A 23391-nucleotide genomic window follows, 5' to 3' on the forward strand; every position below is an offset into this window, starting at 1 on the left:
ATGCCAGGGACAACCCGTCGCGTACCGTCTGCACGTCACAGCTACGGAGGTGCGCAGTGATGATGGTGTGGCTCTCCTTGCCGCCGATTCAGATAGGTTGTTGGCTGAGTGTTAAAAAAGCAAATTTAGTCCAGTTTCTCCCGCATGGAGTTACGCACTGAGGCAGTAGTGGCTACATTGGAGATGTCGGAGTTAAATGGCCGAGAAGATGACCCTTCAGAGGACAGCGACTACGAGAGTTTGCCACCCCATGCCTCCTTGACGACCCACATGACAGCAGGAGCGGTGGCAGGAATATTGGAGCACACGGTGATGTACCCAGTAGACTCTGTTAAGGTAAGACATGCAAGACCATTTTTCAACAGTTGACACAGTCTCATTGGTTTCAAAACCAGCATTGCGACAGTATCTATGGTAATAGTACCTCTTGAAATCAGTAACCACCTTTAAATTAAGCCGAAAGTCTCTGCTAGCTGGCTAGTCTGTGTAGCGAGCTTGCTAGCATGATGTGTCCAACAACGTCAGCTAACGTTACTCAAAACTGCTCATTGCTAAACTTTGGGGTAGGTTATGGAAGTGGATCGCATATCTAAGGAGAATCTTTCAGATTTCAGCGCCCACTAATAACGTGTAGCAATCGTTCAAATGAATCGTCATGCTTTATTTCGTGGTCACCACTTTCCTGTGCTTCACTACACTGACTTAAAGTGAGTTTCTGAATGGTGGCAGAAGTTTTTAACTTCTGGGTTTGGCAGTACAGCTGTTTTACTTGATTTTGAACCAACAAGTAAATCGAGGCTGTTAGACCTGTTTATGTTCGCAGTTGACCACATTTGCCCCCGCGTTATCACGACTTCTGTTGAAACGTCAGCTGCCCAGCCACCACATCAGAATTACAGACCTCTTTTCCACCCGGTCACTGTGAAGGTTATACTATCCTTGCTTGTAGATGTCAAAGCCAAAAAAATAGCTGCCCAGTGTGATATTGAAACAGCGGTTCTAACTGAGCACTATCGCGAGTTAGTTGCTGTCCTGACATTTGGAGTTCATTGATAGCAGCCTTTCGCAAACCCATATGAGGGTGTCTAGGGATGATAATGAAGTGGTGTCCGAGCGCACTGTACTGTACTACCGAGCCCGAGAAGGGTCATGTCATGTTGGAAAATATTTTTAGACCCAGCTTTTACGTTCTCTGGAAATGCATCATGCGTTTCCACGTCATACGGGGGTCCATATTTATAACGTTGGAACCTCCTAAACGTTTGGCATCCCAAGCTTTTCTTTTCCACCCACCCCCATGGACACTCTCCCCAGGCGACTCTCTCTGATCGTGTGTGTGTGTGTGTGTGTGTGTGTGTGTGTGTGTGTGTGTGTGTGTGTGTGTGTGTGTGTGTGTGTGTGTGTGTACAGTAGAAGGAATGTGAGAGTGCATGCGTGTGATGGTGTGCATGAATGAATGAATGCGAGTGTGCGAGCGTGTGTTTCTCCACACTCCAGTAGCCTAATTCACAAGCCTGCATGGCACCTCTTTACCTCGCTTGCACTTGGCTTGTCAGTTCACAGCAGGTGGATTTGCTTTTTGGCCTGACACATTAATAAGGCAAGCCAGCCAGCAGCAGCAGCGGCGGCAGCAGGTTGTTCACCTGGCCCACAGCCAGACTCCAGCAGCCCTCCACTCAACTGCCAGAATGACGTGGCCCTGACCTGCCTGACATCAGGGCCGCTGCTAGGCATGAGCTGAATATGCAGAGCGCTTGGGCTGAGATGATAATCAGGGAACTGTTTTGCTAAAATAAGCACCACCCTACATTCTCTGAAACAGAATTGGGGGGGGGGGGCTCCAAAATCGTAGCAGCGGCCCTGCTTGACACCGTGCCAGAGTAGATCCCGTGGGGGTGGTGGGTTTGTGTCAGCCGATCAACCAACCAGCCAGCCAGCTAGGTCTCCAGGGGCCCTTGTCACCATTGCGCTGCCTTCCAGGGCTACCTCTCTCTCTCAGGGTGACCCCTGGCTTGCCCGTGCTCTGCTTGCCCAAAACGGGAGAATGGGTGAAGGCCAGGCCTTGGGTTGCCTGGACAGCCCAGCGCTATGTGTCGAGACGGCACATCATGCCCGTAGACACTGATAATGCCTCTTTGACCAGGATAATGATGCGCCCCAGCCCCAGTAGTGGAGGGTTATGGTATGGGGACCTAGTAGTAAAAATTCTGCCGTCTGCTTTTGATATTTGCTATTTCCAACACAAGCTGATAATTGTCTCATGGACTTTTGATTTCAACTTCACGTAATAATAAGATTATGTTGAAAAATCGAAAATTGACATTGAAATAAAGCCAGCCAGGCATTTGTTCTGTATATCATCAAGGTCTTCCGAAGCCAGCCAGGCATTTGTTGTTTATGTCTGCCGTGCAAAGCAGAGGCCAGATATTTGTGAGCAACAGACGACAAAGTGGGCAGAGAAGAGTAGATTGAGCTCGTCTTGGCATCGGCGTTATCAGCTGTTTTTGTCAGCTTGTGACTCTGCCACTTGTGGATATGAAGTCTGTTTGAAACTAACAGCTCCGGTTGGAGCGAGTAGCTCCCATTGTGTCCTGATGTAAAGTCTATGTAAACTAACAATCCTTAGACTTGGAGCAAGCCCCATGTGCGTATCATAAGCCTGCTTGACAGAAAGTCACAAGACTGATACTGGCATTTCGGGGTGGTGTGTTTTCCCCCCCTGTGTGTGTGTGTGTGTGTGTGTGTGTGTGTGTGTGTGTGTGTGTGTGTGTGTGTGTGTGTGTGTGTGTGTGTGTGTGTGTGTGTGTGTGTGTGTGTGTGTGTGTGTGTGTGTGTGTGCGCCTGCTGTGCATGCGTGAGTGTGTGTTGGGAAAGTCAGAACTTCTCAATGAGGTGTTTTTTTGTGGTTGACAAAAATATGTCCTAGCCGTGGTCTCTTTAAGGAAGTTGTTACGCACATATTCAGTGGATTTGAATGGTTTTGTTCTAAGCTTAATGTGCAACATCCTCTTTCGCACTAACAGAGGATGTCCAAGTTTACTGAAGTGCTAAAAAGTAATTTGACGTTTTCACCGGCCATGCCAGTCGAAATCAGAGTCCGTTTTCATTGACCAAGTTATTGGCTGTGTCATGTACCCTTTTATGTCTGTGGTATAAAATTGTTATTGCAACTACTATTTTTTTTTATTATTCACTTCAAGTAAGTACAGCGTTGGGGTCATCTATTAAGTAAAATCTTCCATGTGTTGCAACTGGGCAGTGTTTTCAAACAGGGCTTCCCACTCGGCCACACCTGAGTCACAGGGGCTTTCAGTCATGACGCAAGCTCACTCTCCCTTCTGGGCTGCAGGCCTTGTTTTTTTCCTGATTAGTCAAGAATGTCTGTCTGATTTCACAGCGTGATGATAATGCATTCACAAAATTATTGTATAGAAAACATGAAGGCAGTGTCTTTCTTTTTCTGTACACTTCAGCTGGCAGGTGTGTTGGAGTGAGATGACCTTATGATCTGTGTGTGGGAGTTTTTTGTTTTTTTCCTGACCATAGAAGCATACCATGTGTGATAGCATTATGTGGCAACAACACGCTGTGTGCTTTAGCCTATGTTATTGCTCTGCTGTTTTAGCCTGACCAATAATAAAAGCCTGCCTGTGCCCTCTGTGCAGCATTTTTTGTTGTTTGACACCTAGTTTGTGTTTGCCTTCATAATAAAAGCCCTGCTTGCGCTGTATGGGAAACTTTAACCCAATATCCTTGACTGCCCTTTGCCCTCCTTAACCTCACTCACCTCCTCCGCTAACTAAGGATTAACGTCTCTGCTTGGACACTCATTCATTCATTTGTTCAACTCTTTGTCCCTCATTCCCTAGTGTATCTGTCCATTCATTTGCCCATTTAGCTGTGGTGGGGTAATGTGAGTTTACTTCTGCAATGTCCTTCAAGGAGTGCTCCTGATTTCTAAGTTGATTTTATTAATTATGCCTCTGTCTGGACATGCTCATTCGTTTATTGATTCATCTGTCCCTCTCTTCCCTCGTCTGTGTCTCTGCGTCCATTCGTTTGCCCGCTTGCTCAAGGGCACGGGGAAGGTGAAAAAAAGGGGGCTTGGCTTGTGTCCGCACGTTTTATTGGCTCACGCACACCTTGTCTGGCGAGCCTGTTTCAGGTTTCCGTGAGGATGTAAAAGGTGACACGAGAGGGTGCAGCCAACCCGCCAGCCAGCCAGCCAGCTAGTCAGTCAGCATGACTTGCACTGTGCACACGTCGCTTCAGGCCAACTCGTCTCATGGTCTGGAATGCTCATTACTTGGCATTGTGTCTTGACGAAGGCATCGTCTTTTCTTTTTTTTGCTGTAAGTCAAAAGATTTGACAGTACAACATTGCAAAACTCCACAGAAGGAAGTTGATATCTACTCCCAGCTAATTGGGATCCAATAAAAAGAAAAGATAAGGTGTGTGTGTGTGTGTGTGTGTGTGTGTGTGTGTGTGTGTGTGTGTGTGTGTGTGTGTGTGTGTGTGTGTGTGTGTGTGTGTGTGTGTGTGTGTGTGTGTGTGTGTGTGTGTGTGTGTGTGTGACTGGACAGCTTATTTTCATCTTCATTGTCTTTGGATGGATCTCCTTGCACTAAAACAATCATAACTAACCGAACGCATATGAGGAAATTTAAGTAGTAATGCATGTGATGTGTACAGAGAGAGACGGGCCTTTTTCTATTTACTTTCACTGACTTCCTCATTTCTTATAAGGATGCCCCTGCAGGGAAGTGAGCGAGTCTACCCTAGACTACAGTAACTGTACACATCATGCCTTGCCATTCCCTCAGCCTTTGAGCTGCCTGGCCTGCCTGCCCTGAGCCCTCGTGGGTGATTCATTAGCCCGGCTGGTGGCTGATTCACAGCCATTACCCAATTATGGAAGGGCCAGGACGAGGGAAAGATGGACAGAGACTGAGAGAGACAGACAGAGAGGGCAATAAGGTTGTTTCTGTAACACAGACCGCTTCGGCTACATGGTGCAACACCAGACAAGGCACCCGGTGCCCGGCCGCCAGCTTTGCTCACAGGAGAACTTGCTCGTGGGGCGTGTGTGTGCATACATTATGTTGGTGTGTGTGCGGCTGTTTTTGCACGCTTGTGTGTGTGTGTGTGTGTGTGTGTGTGTGTGTGTGTGTGTGTGTGTGTTGTTTGGTGTCAGTAAGCAACCTTTAGCCCAGCAGGCAAGGGTCTCATGAGGGGGCGGAGTGGGGGGTGACCTTGCAAGGAGCCCTGTGACAAGGGCAGGGCCACTTTATCAGTCCGATCCAGGCTCACAACATGGGTGTGTGGGTTTGTGTGTACGCGAGCGCGTACAATGTGTTGGAGATGTGTGTGTATTTGTATTTGTGTGTGTGTGTTTGTATTTGTGTGTGTGTGTTTGTATTTGTGTGTGTGTGTGTGTTGGGATGTGCAAGTGTGCGTATTTATTCCTGGGTGTGTTTGGGTGTTCCACTACATGTGATAAATCGACAGCATGCAGGCACGGGGTGGGTTTGATGATACCCCACCACCCTCCTTTTAACTGATTAGCCAACCGTCACACACGCCCCTAGAGCCCCTGCTAACTAACGCTCTATCCAGGGCTTGAAGTTAACTTACTTGCTCACCAGTCATTGTGGCTAGTGGTCATTGCTATTCATGTAGCCTTTCTGCTGACCAGAGTTTTGTTGTCTGTTTTTTTCTCCTCACAGTATTCTTGCAATCAAATACAAACATTTGATGCAATACTGCGACTTGTCAGGCCAAATAATTAGTTGCCTGTCAAAGTGGCTAGTGAGTCTTAAATTGACAATAGCCTCAGCCAATTTTTACCAGCATTTGGCCGGTTGGCAGGTGCCAATGTCAAGCCATGACTCTATCACAACAAACAAACAAGGAACTAAATACGCAACACAAACAAACAAACAAATAATTCAACACAATGCAGCCAAATCGTTTGCACAATCACACACTATTCTCCTGCACACTTGTGCAGGCTCAGTGCACACATTTGCGTGCATTGGGGTAGAATGAAACCATCCCTCCCTTTTTCGTTGTGTGTGTGTGTGTGTGTGTGTGTGTGTGTGTGTGTGTGTGTGTGTGTGTGTGTGTGTGTGTGTGTGTGTGTGTGTGTGTGTGTGTGTGTGTGTGTGTGCACCACATACAAACTTGGCATTTTGGGAGTGTGCAATTATGTACAGGCCACGCGTGCCAAAACGCAAGACGAGCACCCGTCTGCCACATTCCTGCGTTACTGACTGAGGAATGTGTATGTTTTTGGCCCCCGTGCGATTGGGTGACCCCCTTTTAACCCTTTCCGTCTCTCCTGGCTACAGGAACGGAGTCAATACGGCGTAGCAACAGCGGCACAGGAGAGAGACCCTGTCTTGGCGTCACGATCTTGTTCTTGGCCGGTTGGTTGGGTGCTTGGAAATTTGTCGGCGTGCTCAGAAAACATAAGGAGCACCTGTGCCCTGTGTTTTGGCATGCGTTCAGTGACTCCATGTGGGGGTGGGGAGACGTGGGGGCACGAGTGCGGTGTGTTGCTGGGCAGGGCTCTAAATTAACACTAACCATCCGGCTAAATGCTGGTGAAATTTCACTTTGACTGGTAGAAAATACCTAGCCATTTTGGCCCAATAGTCTGTGTGTGTGTTTGGCTAGTAAGATCAATGACTGCTAGTAGGGATGACCGATAATATCGGAAGGCCGATAGTATCGGCCCGATATTAGCATAAAATGTAATATCTGTTAATATCGGTATCGGATTTTTTTGCCCTTAGAAGAACCGATAAAATAACCCTGCCGTTACACCCCGCGCTCCTGAAGCGTTTACCGTCGCACAGGTGATGAGTCTTGATGACCTCATCAAGCTGCATCTTGAAACTCACAAACAAACACGCGTGGATGGCTGCCCTAACAAAGTTGCTCGCTCTGTTTCAACGCTATGTCTGCGGTTTGGAATTATTTTAAAGTGTGTACTTCGGATGTTAAATTCGCAATTTGCAATGACTGCAAAGCGGCAGTTCCGAGAGGCGGAACCAAACCGTCTTCATTCAATACTTCCAATTTAATCAACCACCTCAAGCTGAATCATCCAGAGATTTACGCGGCATTTGTCAACCAAAGCAATGAGAAGAAGCAACAGGGCCAGGCAGCGGTGGCAGTGAAAAAGACTCAGTTGACGCTCAAAGATTGCACCGAGAAAAAACAGAAATACGCCAAGGACCATCCCAGGGCAAAAGCCATAAATCGGAAAATCATTGAGTGTGTTGCACTGGATAACCAGCCCTTTTCGATCGTACAAGACGCAGGGTTCACCAAACTTGTGGAGTTCCTCGAGCCACGCTTTACCATGCCCAACCGCAGGTATTTAACAGACGTGTGTTTACCGGAATTGTACAGCGTTGTTTACAACCACGTCGAAAAGCTAATTGTTGATGCTGTATACATTAGCTTCACGACCGACATCTGGTCATCAAGCGTTAGTCAGGTGAGCATGTTGAGCTTGACTGCTCAGTGGCTAGATAAAGACTTTGCGCTGAAAAAGGCTGTGCTTCATTCCCAAGAGTGCCGCGGGTCTCATACAGCAGAAGCAATCGCATCTGCGTTTGAAGGGATGTTCGAGAGGTGGGGAATCCCCAAGGAGAATGTGCACGTAGTGGTCAGAGATAATGCACGGAACATGGCTAAAGCTGCGTCGGAGTTTGGTGTCCCAAGTCTGCCCTGCATGGCACATACTCTACAGCTCGCAGTGAATGGAGGTGCCCTCACTCAGCGCAGTATTGCAGATGCCCTGGCGGTGGGGAGGCGAGTGGTAGGACACTTTAAGCACTCACCACTTGCTTGCAGTCGTTTTGAAGACATACAAAAAGAACTCAATATGTCCGTTAAAAAGTTGCAACAAGACGTCTCCACCAGGTGGAATTCCACCTATTATATGATGCAGAGCCTGGTGGAACAAAAGAGGGCTTTAAGTGCATATGCTGCTGATTATGAACTCCCCACAACATTGACAGCAAGTCAGTGGGGGATAATGGAGAAGATGATCACCCTCCTGGAACCCTTTGAGCAGCTAACCAGGGACATCAGCTGTGCAGAGGCCACTGCTGCTGATGTTATCCCTGGTGTCGTGTCCCTCACGCGGCTGCTTGCCAAGACGGATGAATCTGACAAAGGTGTGCAAACTGCCAAACATGCGCTGTTGGAAGCGGTCAGCAAACGCTTTGATGGTGTTCAAACTGAGCCGCTTTATGCAATTGCAACCATGGTTGATGCTCGCTACAAAGACCGTTATTTTGACCCGGATAAGAAGGAGGAAGCACGGAATATGCTGCTGAAAGTTGTGGATGAAATGGCCAGTGTGGGCAATGGTCAACGAGAAGACGCTGCTGGTGCCAGTGCAGATGATCCAGGCCAGGAGGACCAGGACCCCCCACCTAAGAAGGCAAAAGGAAGCCTGCAGGACATGTACCAAGAAATCCTCACAGAGAATGATGTCGCCACACAAGCAACTACAGGCGAAACAGCATCACAGGTGAGTAAACTTTACCAGCAGATTTGTTGAATGCTTCATATGAAAATTAATTAAATAACATATGCCTGTAGTGCTTTGAAGTAAGTAGACTTTTCTGTTTTTGTTTTGTTTTTTTGTTTTACTTTTCATTTAGGTTCATGCATACCTGGGAGAAGTCACCATCCTCAAGACAGCCTGCCCTTTCAAGTACTGGAGCTCCACCCAGATGCGCTTCCCTGCACTTGCCCGAGTTGCACGCAAGTACCTCACTGCGCCCTGTACCAGTGTAGACAGCGAGCGGCTCTTCAGTGCCGTCTCCCATGTCATAGACGAAAAGAGAAATCGCATACACTGCAACAATGCAGAGATGCTCATTTTCATTCAGAAAAATCTACCCCTCACAGATATGGACAAGGGAAAAAATTAGACCAGTCATATAGGCAAATCAGCATCAGTTTTTTTTACCCTCATTTGTTGCACTTTATGTTTACTGGTATGGACTGAAGCTGTTTTTATTACTTGTGCCTTTTTTGTTTTAATATTCGTTCATGTTGTTACTCTTTGAAAGAGCCGGGTAGATTGAGCCCAGTGTGAATGTTTATATTGTCAATGATTGTGAGGCCTGTTATGAAGGCCAGTCAGTCTTTTAGCCCTGTTCATTGGACTAATACTAAAGGAGGACTTTGTTTACTACTCTGGAAGGTCTGGACTGAAACTTTGTGCCTTCCCTGTTCTTATGGCACACTACCACATCTTTGTTGTTGCTCATGTAGAGCGGTGCTGATTGAGCCCAGTTTATAATTTCAATGATTGCTTTAGCCCGAGCAATGGGCTAGGGACTCAGGCTGCTTAGATTTGTACACCTTTAAAATGTTTCATTTTGTACCCCACCTCAAACCTGCTTTTTTGTAGCTCAAACAAAAGCGCAGTTTTCAAAATTGTGCAGTATAGTTGCCACATTGCAATTGTGTGGATTCATTCAATTAAAGTGATAAGTTTTAGTTAAGAAACACAGAAAAATAGTAGCCTGTCATATACACCATCATACACCATGCATGGTGTCACCATGCCTGTTATTTTAGTTGGTTACATGCTGCTATGTTGCACATAGTTTTCAGTTACTTACAATGTTTTATCATCTGTGAATGACAGGGAGAGTGTAATTCAAACTGTTGTTTCAAACAATTAAAAAAATAAACATGGCACTTTTTCCCTACATTAAGTTGAAGTATTTTTCTTATTTTGCATAGACAAAATTTGGACAGCCTTGTTGCATTCAAGAATACATCCAGTGGGGCATCACAATAACATTAAGGATGTTGTGTTAATTCTACAATAGGAGATGTGATGTTAGTTACCTAAATGAGTTTTGAGGGGGGGGGGGAAAACATATATCGGTATCGGCTGATATCGGAATCGGAAATTGAGAGTTGGGCAATATCGGCATATCGGATATCGGCAAAAAAGCCAATATCGGACATCTCTACCTGCTAGCCATTTTGGCTGGTGATGAAAAAAGTTAATTCAGAGCCCTGTTGCTGAGAGTTAAGAGCACAGACCTCCAGCCCAGCTTTTGCAGACAGCCCAGCCCCTGCCCATGCCGCGGTGGTGGTGGTGTTGGCTGAGCGAGTGTGTGTTTCATTTTATTCGTTCGTTCAGAGCTGGCAGGGGGATTTTTCTTCCACTTCAGTGCTAAAGGGGCTTCCAGTCTCCTCCTCCTCCCCAAATGTCCGACAACAAGACCCGGAATTCACCCCTGCACCCAGCCTCTCCATCAACCACCCAACCCCTGCCCCCCGCCGGAAAGCGAGAAAGAAAGAATAGATTATTTTGTCTTCATTAAGTTGGCTGTTATCTTGGCATCTTTTAATGGTCTACAGAAGATGGGTTTCTGTATTCCTTGCATGGTTTGGTGACAAATCAAATCAACAGGTTAAGCATAGTAAGTTTAATAGCAAAGAACAATAAGGAATAATAATATTAACCCTTTTAATAGAGGTGTTGCACCGCTTTTTTGTTCAGATCCAATCAGCCAGGGGACTGTGCTATTAGAAGGTTTACTAGTACTACTGATATAGCCTCCAATGTGTTTGTGACTGAACCATGTTGTTGGAAGCCATGTTGTTGGAATATTGCCTGATCCTTCTTTGTTTGTTTGTTGAATGCAGCCACACACTACATTGAGAAGGCCACAGGTGGTAGAAAGGTCTCACTTTAGAAAGTTATTTTCCTTTTTTTCCTTTTTCAGCCTATTCTTCATTCATCATTCTCTTGTAATCTTGTTTTGTAAGCTTAACTCTTGTTATAACATTGCATTTATGACCATGTGTTAATCACTACCTAAATTGTTGGTGTCCCAAAATCCAAGGGGCCTCATCAAGTCCAGTATACAAGTTTTTCTTTAAGAAAGTGCAGATTGCATTGTCAGGTAAAGTACAGGCCATAGACGTTGTGGGCTTATCTTTTTGTAAAGGTAAAAGCGTGCTGCATGATTGCTCACTGACAATCGTCCATGAATCAAGATCGCCGTCAAGTTGTTGTCGTCAGAGCTGAGCTGTCATCATTGTCTGTCTCACTGCATGGCAGAATGTGTAGTGTTCTCTTCGTTTCCTTCTCATAATAGTTATTGTCATCAGTGTAGTGTTGCTGCATTACAGAATGAGTTTGTTCTTCTTCCTCCTTCCCTCTTCTCTCCTGCTCTGAGGCAGGGCCAAGATATGGCAATAGCATATTAGCATAATTACTTAGTCATATTTTTTATATATAGAGACGGTAATATTCAAAGCGACCTGCAACAGAGGACCTAATCAACATCAACATACTATGTGTGGCGGGGAGAGTACAGCACACACGCATTACAATGTCTGTACAGATGAGTTGGGTCACATGCACCCTCAAAAGCGAGTGTGTTGGGGGCAAAAACGAGTGGTGATGGGACGGGGCCGTGGTGTGTTATGAAGGGAAACTTTCTCAGATGACGAGAGTTCTGCACACACACGCTTCTAGCAATCCTTTAGCCGTTCTTCTAGAGATCAGTGGGCTAAGCCCTGTCAAAGAATGCATTTCCTGGAGGGAGAGAGGCGGAAACGTACATGAAACAAATGCGATTGTTGTTGGTTTGTGAATTGTGAATGTAACGTGGCTAGAGTTTCTGCATTGACGGAGAAGTCTATTGTATAACGTACGTAACTCCCCCATTCTTCTGCTCGTAATAATACTCATCTGTCATCAAGTGGAGACTCCATGTCATCATGTTGCGTCTCACGCTCCAGGAAGGCAATCGATAGAGGAAGTTCCCAGCTGAAACAGGTCTTGGCGTACCTGGCTGCTGTCAAACAAGGGTGTCATATTAGGTTTATGGAGATGCAAGCACTCTCTTTATTTAGTAAGCCAGGGGTGGGAAACGTCTGTCATTCGAGGGGCCTCTTCAAATTTTATAAAGTCCTCCAAGGGCCATACCATGAACACAAACCAGCCTTTATTGAAGACGGCCACCTTTACTACAGACCCCACCTTCAGTAGGTCCCTTGAAAATGTAACTTAATTGTATTGCAAATGTAATTTCTAACATTTCTTCACAAAACATGGCATATTTCTTGTGAAAGGGGCTGGATTTGACGGCCTCAAGGGCCGTAAACTACTCAAGGCCCTCGAGACATTGGCTTCTTCCCACCCCTGGTGTAGCATTTGCACACCCACAGCCCATTTGCTGTGTCGTCCAAGCCAATTAGGCGCTCAACACATCAACAGCTTGTGTTACAACCCGGGCCGGGAAGACCTCCGAATCACCCGTCTTGAGACTCCCCGTCACCAGGCAGGCAGAGAGGGGGTTGTGGTGGCGTAATTGGTGATTGTTGACACTTAGGGAGGAGAAGTGTTCCATAGGCCAACAGATGAGAAACGCTGTGCGTACTGGAGGAGACCTAAGGTGCATGTCATTTCTCCAAGCTTGCATCCTTTCCTCTGTCCTCTATCCTCTGTTCAGTAGAGAGTAGGTAATATTTCTGTTGTGATGGAAGCTGTCTCCCAGATGCTAAAATGCTTAATAAAATCAATTGACTTATGAATACTACACGACAAGTAAGCTGTATTTTTACACGTTTACTGAAGTAAATCTCTCAATAGTACATGATTTGCAATACATCGTGATAGTATCGCATCGTGGCATGTGTATCGTGATGCACATTGGATTGTGAACCCTTTGCCAATACAAATCCCAAGTGGCAGATAGTCTAGCAGCATTGGCTGGTCGTGAGAGAGGCTCAGCTGCACCCTTAATTACTGTGATGGGCCCAGTGGAACAGTGCCGGATGTTGGCACCTGGACAGGTTCGCAGGTAGATCGGTACACAGGTAGGCAGATAGATGCAGAGCCAAATGCTGTTGGGGCACCTTGTCTTTCACCTGTTTGGTGTCTGGCTGAGATCGCAGTTGGGTTGTTTCATGATTTTAGTATCTGCTAAGGTTCTCATTTATCCAAGTGTTAGTCGAAGGAACTCCTCTGCAAGCAAAGGACTATTTTTTTGTTTCCCCTGACGAGCTCAGTTGCTTAAATCTTTGGGCTTTTTTGCCTTTTATATCTGAGGAGAGGAGAGACGGGGATGGAGTGGGGAGAGAGAGACTGGGAAGGATCACCAAGTGACCCGAGCCGGAATCGAACCTGACCGGGTCGCCAGCGTAGTAACCCAGTACCCTACTGTTAGGCCCTGGCAGGACCCAGTGGCTTAGATCTCACCGCAGCTCCTTTGGTCACTCTGCAATATGATCCTTGCTGCGGAGAGAACATTCTTTGCACAGTTAAAATCTTACTCAGCTGCACCTAAGTAAACAAAATGTACGAGGTAGGGTGAGGTTGGTCCATCCATTTATTTGGTTTAAAATAAATGTCTCCTGTTGCTGCATCCCCTTTCCAAGCGATACCAGGCGTACGCTTGCCTGCTAGTATATTTTCCCCAGCACTTAAAGCTTGGCAGCATAAACTGTATTTAAAGGAGATGTGTATGAACACTTAGCTTCTTGCCTACCATGCTTACCTGTAGCATGATGATTACAGTGCAGTGATGATTAGGAGGCTCGGTGGCTCACGTTTGAGATGTTGTGGTATTACCAAGACAATTAGCCATGTTTGGTGGGGGTATTAGAGGACATAAGAGGATGCTTCTCTCCTGAGCTCCCTTAGCAGACTTGTGTGTGTGTTTGAACAGAGCAAGGCAAAGCAGCTATTTATTCGTGTGTGTGTGTGTGTGTGTGTGTGTGTGTGTGTGTGTGTGTGTGTGTGTGTGTGTGTGTGTGTGTGTGTGTGTGTGTGTGTGTGTGTGTGTGTGTGTGTGTGTGTGTGTGTGTGTGTGTGTGTTAAGCTTATGGGGTATAAAGCCTCAAAGTAGGGGGATAGGGAAACGGAGGGAAGGCTAATACAGGGCCTTGTTGCATACTGTACATCCTGTGAACAATGTTCTGGCTTTCCCAGATATTCTATTAGTATAATATCTTATCCAGTCTCTCTCTCCAGACTCTATTTTGTCTCCACACGCACATCTTTTGGAAAACTACTGCGTTCTGCTGACAAGTTACACAAATATATAAATAAGCTTATATATTATATTATATTAAATAATATTATATTATATATTCTATTCTATTCTATTCTATTATAATATATTATATTATATTATAGTATGGGCTGTGTTTATTACACATCTTCAGTCAGGTTTCCCCTTTTTTATTCATGTTCTCGTTCATTCATTGTCAAGTTTTCATTCATTCATTCATTCACTCACCCACTCACTCACCCCCTCACCCAGCTCCTGTTGATTGGTCCTAGTGTTGTTGTCTTGATGGTAATGCTGCTGAACTCTGGTGAGGACAGGAAGAGGCAGTGCAGCAGGAAGAGAGCTCTGCTCCGCTCTGCAGCTCTGCTCTGCAGCACACTGAATGAACTCCCTGAGAATGGCCTTCTAGACCAGGAATCCAGACCAGGCTTCGTCTGTTATGTCACCATAAATAAATAAGGCTGCTTCACTGAAACTGAAGTGAGTTTCGTTATCTGAACCAGACGACCTTGTTTCTCATGGATCATCCAGCCAGTGGAAAAAGATGTTTTTAGTTTTAGGTTTTTTTTTTTATTGGTTGTAAGCAACTGGACTTTTTTTATTTGGATATTGAAAGGAAGATGTTTGACCTTTCATCCAAAATTGAATAAGTCCAGGAGATGTTGCTCACAATTCGAGAGAAGGGGTGTCAAATATGTTTTGGTCAAGGGGCCACATACAATCAAATTGATCTTGCGTTGGCTGAATGTAATTGCAAAATATCACGAATTTCTGTAATTGGAATCACATTAGTCAATCAGCTCGATTTGGATGGCAGTGGATTCATCAGGAGCATTGACTGCAAATGACAAGCAAAGAAAAAAAAAATGCTGTCAAGTATTTTTTTCGTCAAGTCTGGGGCCGGATTGAACCATCTGGCGAGGCGCATCCGGCCCTTGAGACACTCCTGATCTAGAGAAGAATACCAATAATCTTTGAAGACCTCATTATTTTACTCATTTTGTGAGGCTGTAGTGCTACCATAGCTGAACTAACAGTGACATTAAAATGACATGACTTTTCAGGCCTTTATTTCTGATGGGACAGTGAAGACTGACAGGAAGTCAGTGTTGACAGAGATGAGGAAGGGTTGGGAAATGACCAAGGGTGGATTTGAACCTGGGTGCCCCTGGGCATGCTAGCCCAAACTGTTTGTGGGGGTCTTAGCACCCTGCGCCACAGAGCAACCAAAATGACATTGCTTGAAGTTACATTATTTCTGGCATACCATCTCCCTACCTCTGAAATCACTCACAGAGTTTTGGAGTGTGTTCGCATTTGTGCTGGGCTGAGTGCTGACCCCCTTTTTTGCCAAAAGGACTCAGCCTTGGGATTTTTTTGTTGCACAAGTACTTTTGTTGTAGTGTCCCATGCCAAAGCATTCAGTCAGCACAAAGCTTGTTTTTATTCCTCAGACAAAACGTAGGGAAGCCCCAGAAAGATGCCCTGGCCCTGTCTCTATCTCCCGTCGCATACAGCCCTCCGCTTCCTTCCCCTTTCTCAACAATCAAAACGATCATTTCATTTTCTCTGACTATGGTGTTCACAGATTCAGATATCCAGACAGAAAGACTGATGCAACAGCCTGCCTGTAACACTCCCAGTCCAGCCTTTCTTTTGTATCAAACAATTGCCTGACGCATTCTCGCACGGAAAGGAAATTTCATGAAAATAAATTGATTTTGAGAAAGAAAGTTTCAAAAAAATTGGAAGGCAAGACAATGTGTGACTGCTTGTGAGGTCTGTGGTAACCTCGTTCTTTTGTAAAATTCATTTGGTGCAAGTTAAAAACAACGTTTAATCTCCTCATCTCCCTCTGTTGCCCAATTCTTTGGCCCCTTAACGGCCTCTATTACGCCTCAGAGCAGGGAAGTTAACCCTTAGTTTCCCGCGGTAGGTCTTACTGTCCCTGTATTTGGTTTGGTGTAAAGGATGTGTATAATATACTGTATAATGGAATGCCTTGAAGAAACTTTTCTCCAGTTTATGAAGATTCACTCTGTCTTTCAGTTTTCTGCCCTTCTCTTTAACCACAGTGTGATGGAGTGACCATCACTAGGGTTGTGGGTGTGTTCTGACTGTCACGCCAACGAGCCTGGCTCTTTGGTGTAGCGGTCAGAGCCCCGGTTTACTACCCCAGAAGGTCTGGGTTCGAGTCCCAGCTGGACAACTCTACTCCCCTTCGCTACAAATGGTGTCAGAAGTGGGATGGTACCGTGAGGCCATCGGAAGCGTACCCATTGTGTGTGAGCCGTAATTCCATGTGAGGGACTCCCAGAATTGGTGACCCCCATGTGAGGGACCCCAGTGATGGGTGAAGCATTGATGATGGGGCACACTGGATGGGAGAAGCATGATGGGCAGTTGCGTGAGGGACACCATGAGTGTGTGAAGCGCACGGGTGCGCTTCCCGAAGGGGAAGGCAGTGTGATGGAGTGACCATCACTAGGGTTGTGGGTGTGTTCTGACTGTCACGCCAACGAGCCTGGCTCTTTGGTGTAGCGGTCAGAGCCCCGGTTTACTACCCCAGAAGGTCTGGGTTCGAGTCCCAGCTGGACAACTCTACTCCCCTTCGCTACACACAGTTCCTGTCCTGTGGTGTGTGCGTGCATGTGTGCGTCCTCTCTATGTGTGTCTGCCTCATTTCCCGTGTGTTTTTGTGTATGTCCTGTGTGTGTGTGTGTGTGTGTGTGTGTATTTCTCTGTGTCTCTTTCTTGTGTGCACGTGTCCCATTAATCCATATCTGTGTCTGCTTGTGTCTTCTCCCACAGACACGTATGCAGAGCCTGCAGCCGGACCCCAAGGCCCAGTACCGGAGCGTGTTCGAGGCCCTGCAGCGCATCGTGCGGACGGAGGGCCTCATGCGACCCCTCAGGGGCCTCAACATCACCGTGCTGGGGGCCGGACCCGCCCACGCCCTCTACTTCGCCTGCTACGAGCGCTGCAAGCGCTCCCTCAGCGAAGTCATCCAGAACGGAGGCAACAGCCACATAGCCAACGGTACAGTCAGCCGCCTGTCGATTATTTATTTATTTATTTATTATTATTATTATTATTTTACACATGCTGGGACGATTCTAGAACAGCCACATAGCCAACGGTACAGTCAGTCGCCTGTCGATCATTTATATGTACACATTAGAACCATGCAGAACAGCCACATAGCCAACGGTACAGTCAGTCGCCTGTTGATTATTTATTTATTGTTATTTTACACATGCTGGGACGATTCTAGAACAGCCACATGGCCAACGGTACAGTCAGTTGTCCTATCGATTATTTATATTTTACACATTAGAACCATGCAGAACAGCTACATAGCCAACGGTACAGTCAGTCGCATATCGAACGATTTATATTTTACACATATGAACCATGCAGGGACGATTCTAGAACAGCCACATACTAGGCAATGGTCTAGTTGCCTATTGGTGATTATTGCACATTAGAAGCCAAGTATGATTCTAGAAAAGTCACATATCCAACGGTGCAGTCAGTCGCCTATTGATTGTTTATTACACATTAGACTCATGCAAGGACGACTGTAGAACAGCCACATAGGCAACGGTATAGTATTAGTAACCTATTGGTGATTATTATACATTAGAAGCCAAGAAAAGCCATACAGCCAACGTTACAGTCAGTCGCCCATCGATTATTAATATTTACACATTAGGGATGCAAACGATTAATCGATTAATTGACTTTAATCGATCAATGCGTTAATCGATAAAAAAACATTAATCGCAATTAATCGACAATTCAACTGACAAGAGACCCAGGTGAAATGGACATGTGAAGAGTGTGTGTGAAGAGGGCTGTGAATAGTGGGAATATTTAAATCACCTTTGGATAATTTATTTAAAATAGAATTAATTTAAATGTGGTATTTTATCTAAATTTTTTATTACAATTTTTAGATTTAGTAGTTTTTTTTCGAGAAACATTGAGATTTCGGTGAGAAAATGCCGCTTATCAATTAATCGTAAGTCGATCGATAAGGCTATCAACTAATGATTAATGAATTCATCGATAATTTGCATCCCTATATTACACATGCAGGGATGATTGTAGAACAGCTACATAGGCAATGGTGTAGCAGCTTGTTGATAATTACACATTAGAAGCCAAGTGTAATTAATAGAACAGCCACATACACTTCGGTCTAGTAGCCTATTGAGCATTACACATAAGAATCATGCAGGGACTTTAGAAGCCAGGTACGATTCTAGACTAGCCAACGGTTTAGTACAGTAGCCTGTGGAGAACCTTGTGATCCACTGCTTTGTCTAAAAATAGTCTTTCATCACAGTGTTGAACTATGAAATCATTCTGTCCCCCCTCTTCCAAACCAACCACATGCATGAAGTGGATTTTGCAACAGTCTTGTGATGTTCTATTTCCAACACTGTGTGTTCATTCCACCAGTCGGAATGATTTCCTTAATGGCCAGACGAGAGAAGAGATTACATTGGGCCCTAACATTTTGTGTCTGTGTGTGTGTGTGTGTGTCTGTCTGTCTGTCTGTCTGTCTGTCTGTCTGTGTGTGCGCCTCTTTTTCAGGTGTGGCTGGTAGTCTAGCCACTGTGCTTCACGATGCTGTGATGAATCCAGCTGAAGGTATCAGCCTATCAAATCCATTATTTGTTCATGATTACATACTCAGTGGACTGTGTCAGGGTTTTTATTAAGATGGCAGCTGATGTTTTGATTGATTGATTGAACACACATACTAATATATGGCTGAACACACATATATGGCTGTCCAACATGAATCATTTTGGGCAGTGGCTATGCACAGTATCTTTCTTACGGTATCACATTATCATTTTTTTGTGTGGAATTTCCCACCCAAGGTTTGGGATTGTAGAATGAGCCCTGAGGAAGGTCTGCCGATGGTCTGCCATTTATCACAGAATGACAAGGAAACTTTGTGAGATCTTAAGCAATAGACATGGGGTTGCCACACTATGAGTTTTCTAAACAGGAGTGTACAGTATTAAGCACACCTCAGTTCATTGAGGTCAGAAATGGGGAGAGCCTAAACAAAACCATGCAGCCACAAGTGATACTGGAAACAAGAACTGAAAGTACAGTGATAGCCTGTTTCAGTGAGGTGAAACTTTTACAAAAAGTGACGTACAAAAGAGAAGGTAAACAGGACTTTACAAAGGTATCATTCAACATTTGTCACTGGAGTATCCATGGCAGTTTTTGGAGTCTCGTGTGAGAGAAAGATCTGTACACTGGGCATAAAGTCCAAAAAATATACTTCAACTTAAAAAAAAAGTCTACATAATATAAGTTGATGCATGTAGTTACACTAAAAGACCCTGTAAAATTACGTTTCTTTTTTTTTCACCTCAGTCTGTGTTGCTGCTTTCCAGATTTGTTTATATTGACCATTTTTCCAACTCTTTGTTTTCCTCTGGCTTTCCCCTCATTGATTTCCTCTTTCAAATTCTTCTGGTCTTTCTTTCTTCCACTCCTTTGCTTCTTGTGCAACCTCTTTTTCCTTCTCTTCGTTTCTTTCTTCTGTCTTTCCTTCTTCGAAACTCACTCTGTTTCTCTCTGTTTACACTCTTTTTTTTCTCCTTCTTTCCATCCAGTCTCCATCTCCTTTTTTCCTCCATTTCTCTCTATCCCTCTCTCTCCCTCTTTGTTTCCTTCCACACTTCTCATGCACCCACCTCCTCCACCTTCCTCCCACCTCCTTTTTTGATAAAGCACGTTGAGTTTCACCTTTTTGTATGAAACGCGCTGTAAAAAATAATAAATAAAAACTTGCCTTGCCTTCCGTCCCCAGTGATAAAGCAGCGTATGCAGATGTTCAACTCCCCGTATCGTGGGCTGTGGGACTGCATAGTGCGGGTGACGCGTGGCGAGGGCCCGGCCGCCTTCTACCGCAGCTACAGCACACAGCTCACCATGAACATCCCCTTCCAGGTCAGGAACATCACACCAACAATGCACATTGGGTAGTTGTAATGGTAGTAGTAATGGTAGTAGTAGTAATGGTAGTAGTAATAGTGGTAGTAGTAATGGTAGTAGTAATGGTGGTAGTAGTAATGGTGGTAGTAGTAATGGTAGTAGTAGTAATGGCAGTAGTAGTAATGGTAGTAGTAGTAATGGTAGTGGTAGTAGTAGTAGTAATGGTAGTGGTAGTAGTAGTAGTAATGGTGGTAGTAGTAGTAGTAATGGTAGTAGTAGTAGTAGTAGTAATGGTAGTAGTAATAGTGGTAGTAGTAATGGTAGTAGTAATGGTGGTAGTAGTAATGGTGGTAGTAGTAATGGTAGTAGTAATGGTAGTTGTAATGGTAGTAGTAGTAGTAGTAGTAATGGTAGTAGTAGTAATGGTAGTAGTAATAGTGGTAGTAGTAATGGTAGTAGTAATGGTGGTAGTAGTAATGGTAGTAGTAATGGTAGTAGTAATGGTAGTAGTAATGGTGGTAGTAGTAATGGTGGTAGTAGTAATGGTGGTAGTAGTAATGGTAGTAGTAGTCATGGTGGTAGTAGTAATGGTAGTAGTAATGGTGGTAGTAGTAATGGTGGTAGTAGTAATGGTAGTAGTAATGGTAGTTGTAATGGTAGTAGTAGTAGTAGTAGTAGAAGGAGTAGTAGTAGAAGTAGTAGTAGCACTAATCCAGGTCAGGACCATCACACCAGCAATGGCCACTGGCCCAAGCCTTTTTATTTCCATTGTCTTATTGAGTTAAAATCACACTTGAAACAACTCAATTTTATCAGGGGACAAACCCCTGAACCCCCAACAACTTAGGGTCTCAAACATTTGGCAAGAACTACTGAATCTTTTAGTAGTAGTAGTAATAGTGGTAGTAAATGTGGTAGTATCTGAAGAGTCTCCTTCATCCAGGTCATGTTAGCCAGAGAGGACTTCTTGGAGCTTGAAACGTCCTCATTCCAAAGTGGCTTTCAAAAATGTCTTTCCCAGAAGAAGTCCAGTTAGTTAGTACTAGGGCTGTAGTCAAGTCCACCTTTGTAGAGTCCAAGACAAGTCCAAGACCAGTACTAGTCAAGTCCGAGACAAGTCCGAGTCCAAAGAGGTTCGAGTCCAAGACAAGACCGAGTCCAAAAAGATTCGAGTCCAAGTCAAGTCCGAGTCACATGTCGGTCAGTGTTTGACAATGAAAAGGATGAATGTCAATAGTGTGAACCTTAGAAGATAACCTATATGGCATGGATGTGAAGACAAACTTGTTTGTTATTGGATTTCAAGCTCCACTTTACAATCTATGATGGCCAGTGTTCTAAACAAAACTTAATGACAGACCCGGCGAGTCCAAAAGCCTAATTTGGCAAGACCATTGTCCGAGTTCAAGACAAGTCCGAGTCCAAACAATACAGAGTCCGAGACAAGTCCAAGTCCATAAAAAAAAGGACTTGAGACCGGACTCGGGCCGAGTCCGGACTCGAGTACTACAGCCCTGCTAAAATCTAAACTCTTTGGCTGATGCCACTGCCATAGTAATGACAACTGGACAGAACAGAACAGAATAGTTGCATTGCAACTGAATGGAATTTGTATATTTTGTGAAAAATGAATAATAAAAAAAACAAAGGTAATAAAAATCCCACTCTTGTTCCCAGGCGGTGCACTTCATCACGTACGAGTTCACGCAGGAGCGCCTGAACCCCCAGCGCCGCTACCGGCCCACCAGCCACATCATTTCGGGGGCGGCGGCGGGAGCCGTCTCAGCCGCAGTCACCACGCCGCTGGACGTGTGCAAGACGCTGCTCAACACGCAGGAGCACGGCGCCCTACGCTCCAGCGGGCAGGTGAGCGGCCACCTCTCGGGCATGGCCAACGCCCTGCGGACGGTCTACAGGCTGGGCGGCGCGCCCGCCTTCTTCAAGGGCGTGCAGGCCCGGGTCATCTATCAGATGCCCTCCACGGCCATCGCCTGGTCCGTCTACGAGTTCTTCAAGTACTTTCTGACGCGGCAGGAGCAAGAGCAGGAGCAGAGACTGTGGCAGCAGCGGCAGCAGCAGCAAAGGGCTTTGGCGCATCAGGACTCTAAGCAGGAAGTGGACTCCAGCACTACATGAAGGGGGGCCAAGGAGATTGCATAACCGAGGGTCGTCCAGGTCTTGCCAGCTTTCTTTGGGGAGAGGGAGAGAGAGTAGCTGACTTCAAAAATTGGTTGATGTGATGGGGGCAGTCACACACACACTCACACACGCACAGAAATGGCAGACACACAGACATGCGTACACTGTGAGCTGGCTTTAGGAAGAGAGAGGGCACTTTTGGACATTTACATGTAGAGCCTTTGTGTTCATTCTGAGTCATTTTTTTCATATTATCATTTAATAACTTCTCAAACAACTTTCCATCAATCAACATTCTGTGACATTTGTCGCACCTGACCATGTGTCCATCATCAACTTTGGAGAAAAAAGAGACTGCACGGATGAAGGATCTACGGCTATCTAAGAGAACAGAGGGAAGGGGCATTTTTGAAAGTGTGGTTATTGCACCATCCCTAAACCACCCCTCTTCTCTTCATCTTCCACAATGCCCCCATCCTTCCATCTTTCCCACTACCCCTCCTCTCTCTCCCCTCTGTGCTGATCTCTCGCTCACTGCACAAACTTCCCCTGTCCGGTCACTTCTGTGCCACACTGTCCGTGTGATGACTCCTCTTTCTCTCTCGCTCCCTTGTTCTCTCGCTCCCTTGTTCTCTCTCGCGCTCTCTCTCTCTCTCTCTCTCTCTCTCTCTCTCTCTCTCTCTCTCTCTCTCTCTCTCTCTCTCTCTCTCTCTCTCTCTCTCTCTCTCGACACAGTGTGTGCTGCCTGGGCTCCATCCGTTTGTTTATGAATTTCATGTAGGAATTTCTTTTTTTATTTTATTTATTTTATTGGCTGAGCGGAGTTCGTGTTTCAAGGATTTCGGAAGTGCCGCAGGGTGTGTGCCTGTGTGTGTGCTTGTGTATGCGTGCGTGTGTGCTAGCGCCTGTGTGTGTGCACGTGCGACTGTGGGCGTGTGTGTGCTCATGATTTCTGTGTGTATTTTATAAAAGGGCTGTTTAATTGAGAGCATTCCTCATTTCTTCATGCTATCACACTTAAAAAAAAATAGAGAAAAAGAAACGAAAAAACAAAAATACTCCCACAGGCCTGTCCACTTGTGTTTTTTTTGATCATGCGATCAGATCAGTTTTATTTCACAAAGAGCTCCCTCAAAAAAAAGCTACCTGAGTGAACTCCAACTCAGAACCGATTTCTCTGGCCTCTCACCATCCTACCGAAA

The 23391-nt window shown here is 45.4% G+C and overlaps 2 protein-coding genes across 2 annotated transcripts; both read left to right on the plus strand.

The window, feature by feature from the left end:
- The first annotated feature begins 56 nt into the window (after positions 1-56).
- slc25a37 (solute carrier family 25 member 37) lies at positions 57-23259 on the plus strand. The gene is made up of 5 exons (XM_063195447.1): positions 57-336; positions 16891-17119; positions 18683-18739; positions 19926-20065; positions 21728-23259. The coding sequence occupies exons 1-5, from the start codon at positions 145-147 to the stop codon at positions 22184-22186; spliced, it is 1077 nt and encodes a 358-aa protein (XP_063051517.1). The 5' UTR covers positions 57-144; the 3' UTR covers positions 22187-23259.
- Positions 6856-9841, plus strand: LOC134445417 (zinc finger BED domain-containing protein 4-like). The gene is made up of 2 exons (XM_063194501.1): positions 6856-8552; positions 8686-9841. The coding sequence occupies exons 1-2, from the start codon at positions 6963-6965 to the stop codon at positions 8956-8958; spliced, it is 1863 nt and encodes a 620-aa protein (XP_063050571.1). The 5' UTR covers positions 6856-6962; the 3' UTR covers positions 8959-9841.
- Positions 23260-23391: the final 132 nt, after the last annotated feature.

The sequence above is a fragment of the Engraulis encrasicolus genome, chromosome 3, assembly GCF_034702125.1.
Source record: "Engraulis encrasicolus isolate BLACKSEA-1 chromosome 3, IST_EnEncr_1.0, whole genome shotgun sequence".
NCBI classification, from domain to species: Eukaryota; Metazoa; Chordata; class Actinopteri; order Clupeiformes; family Engraulidae; genus Engraulis; species Engraulis encrasicolus.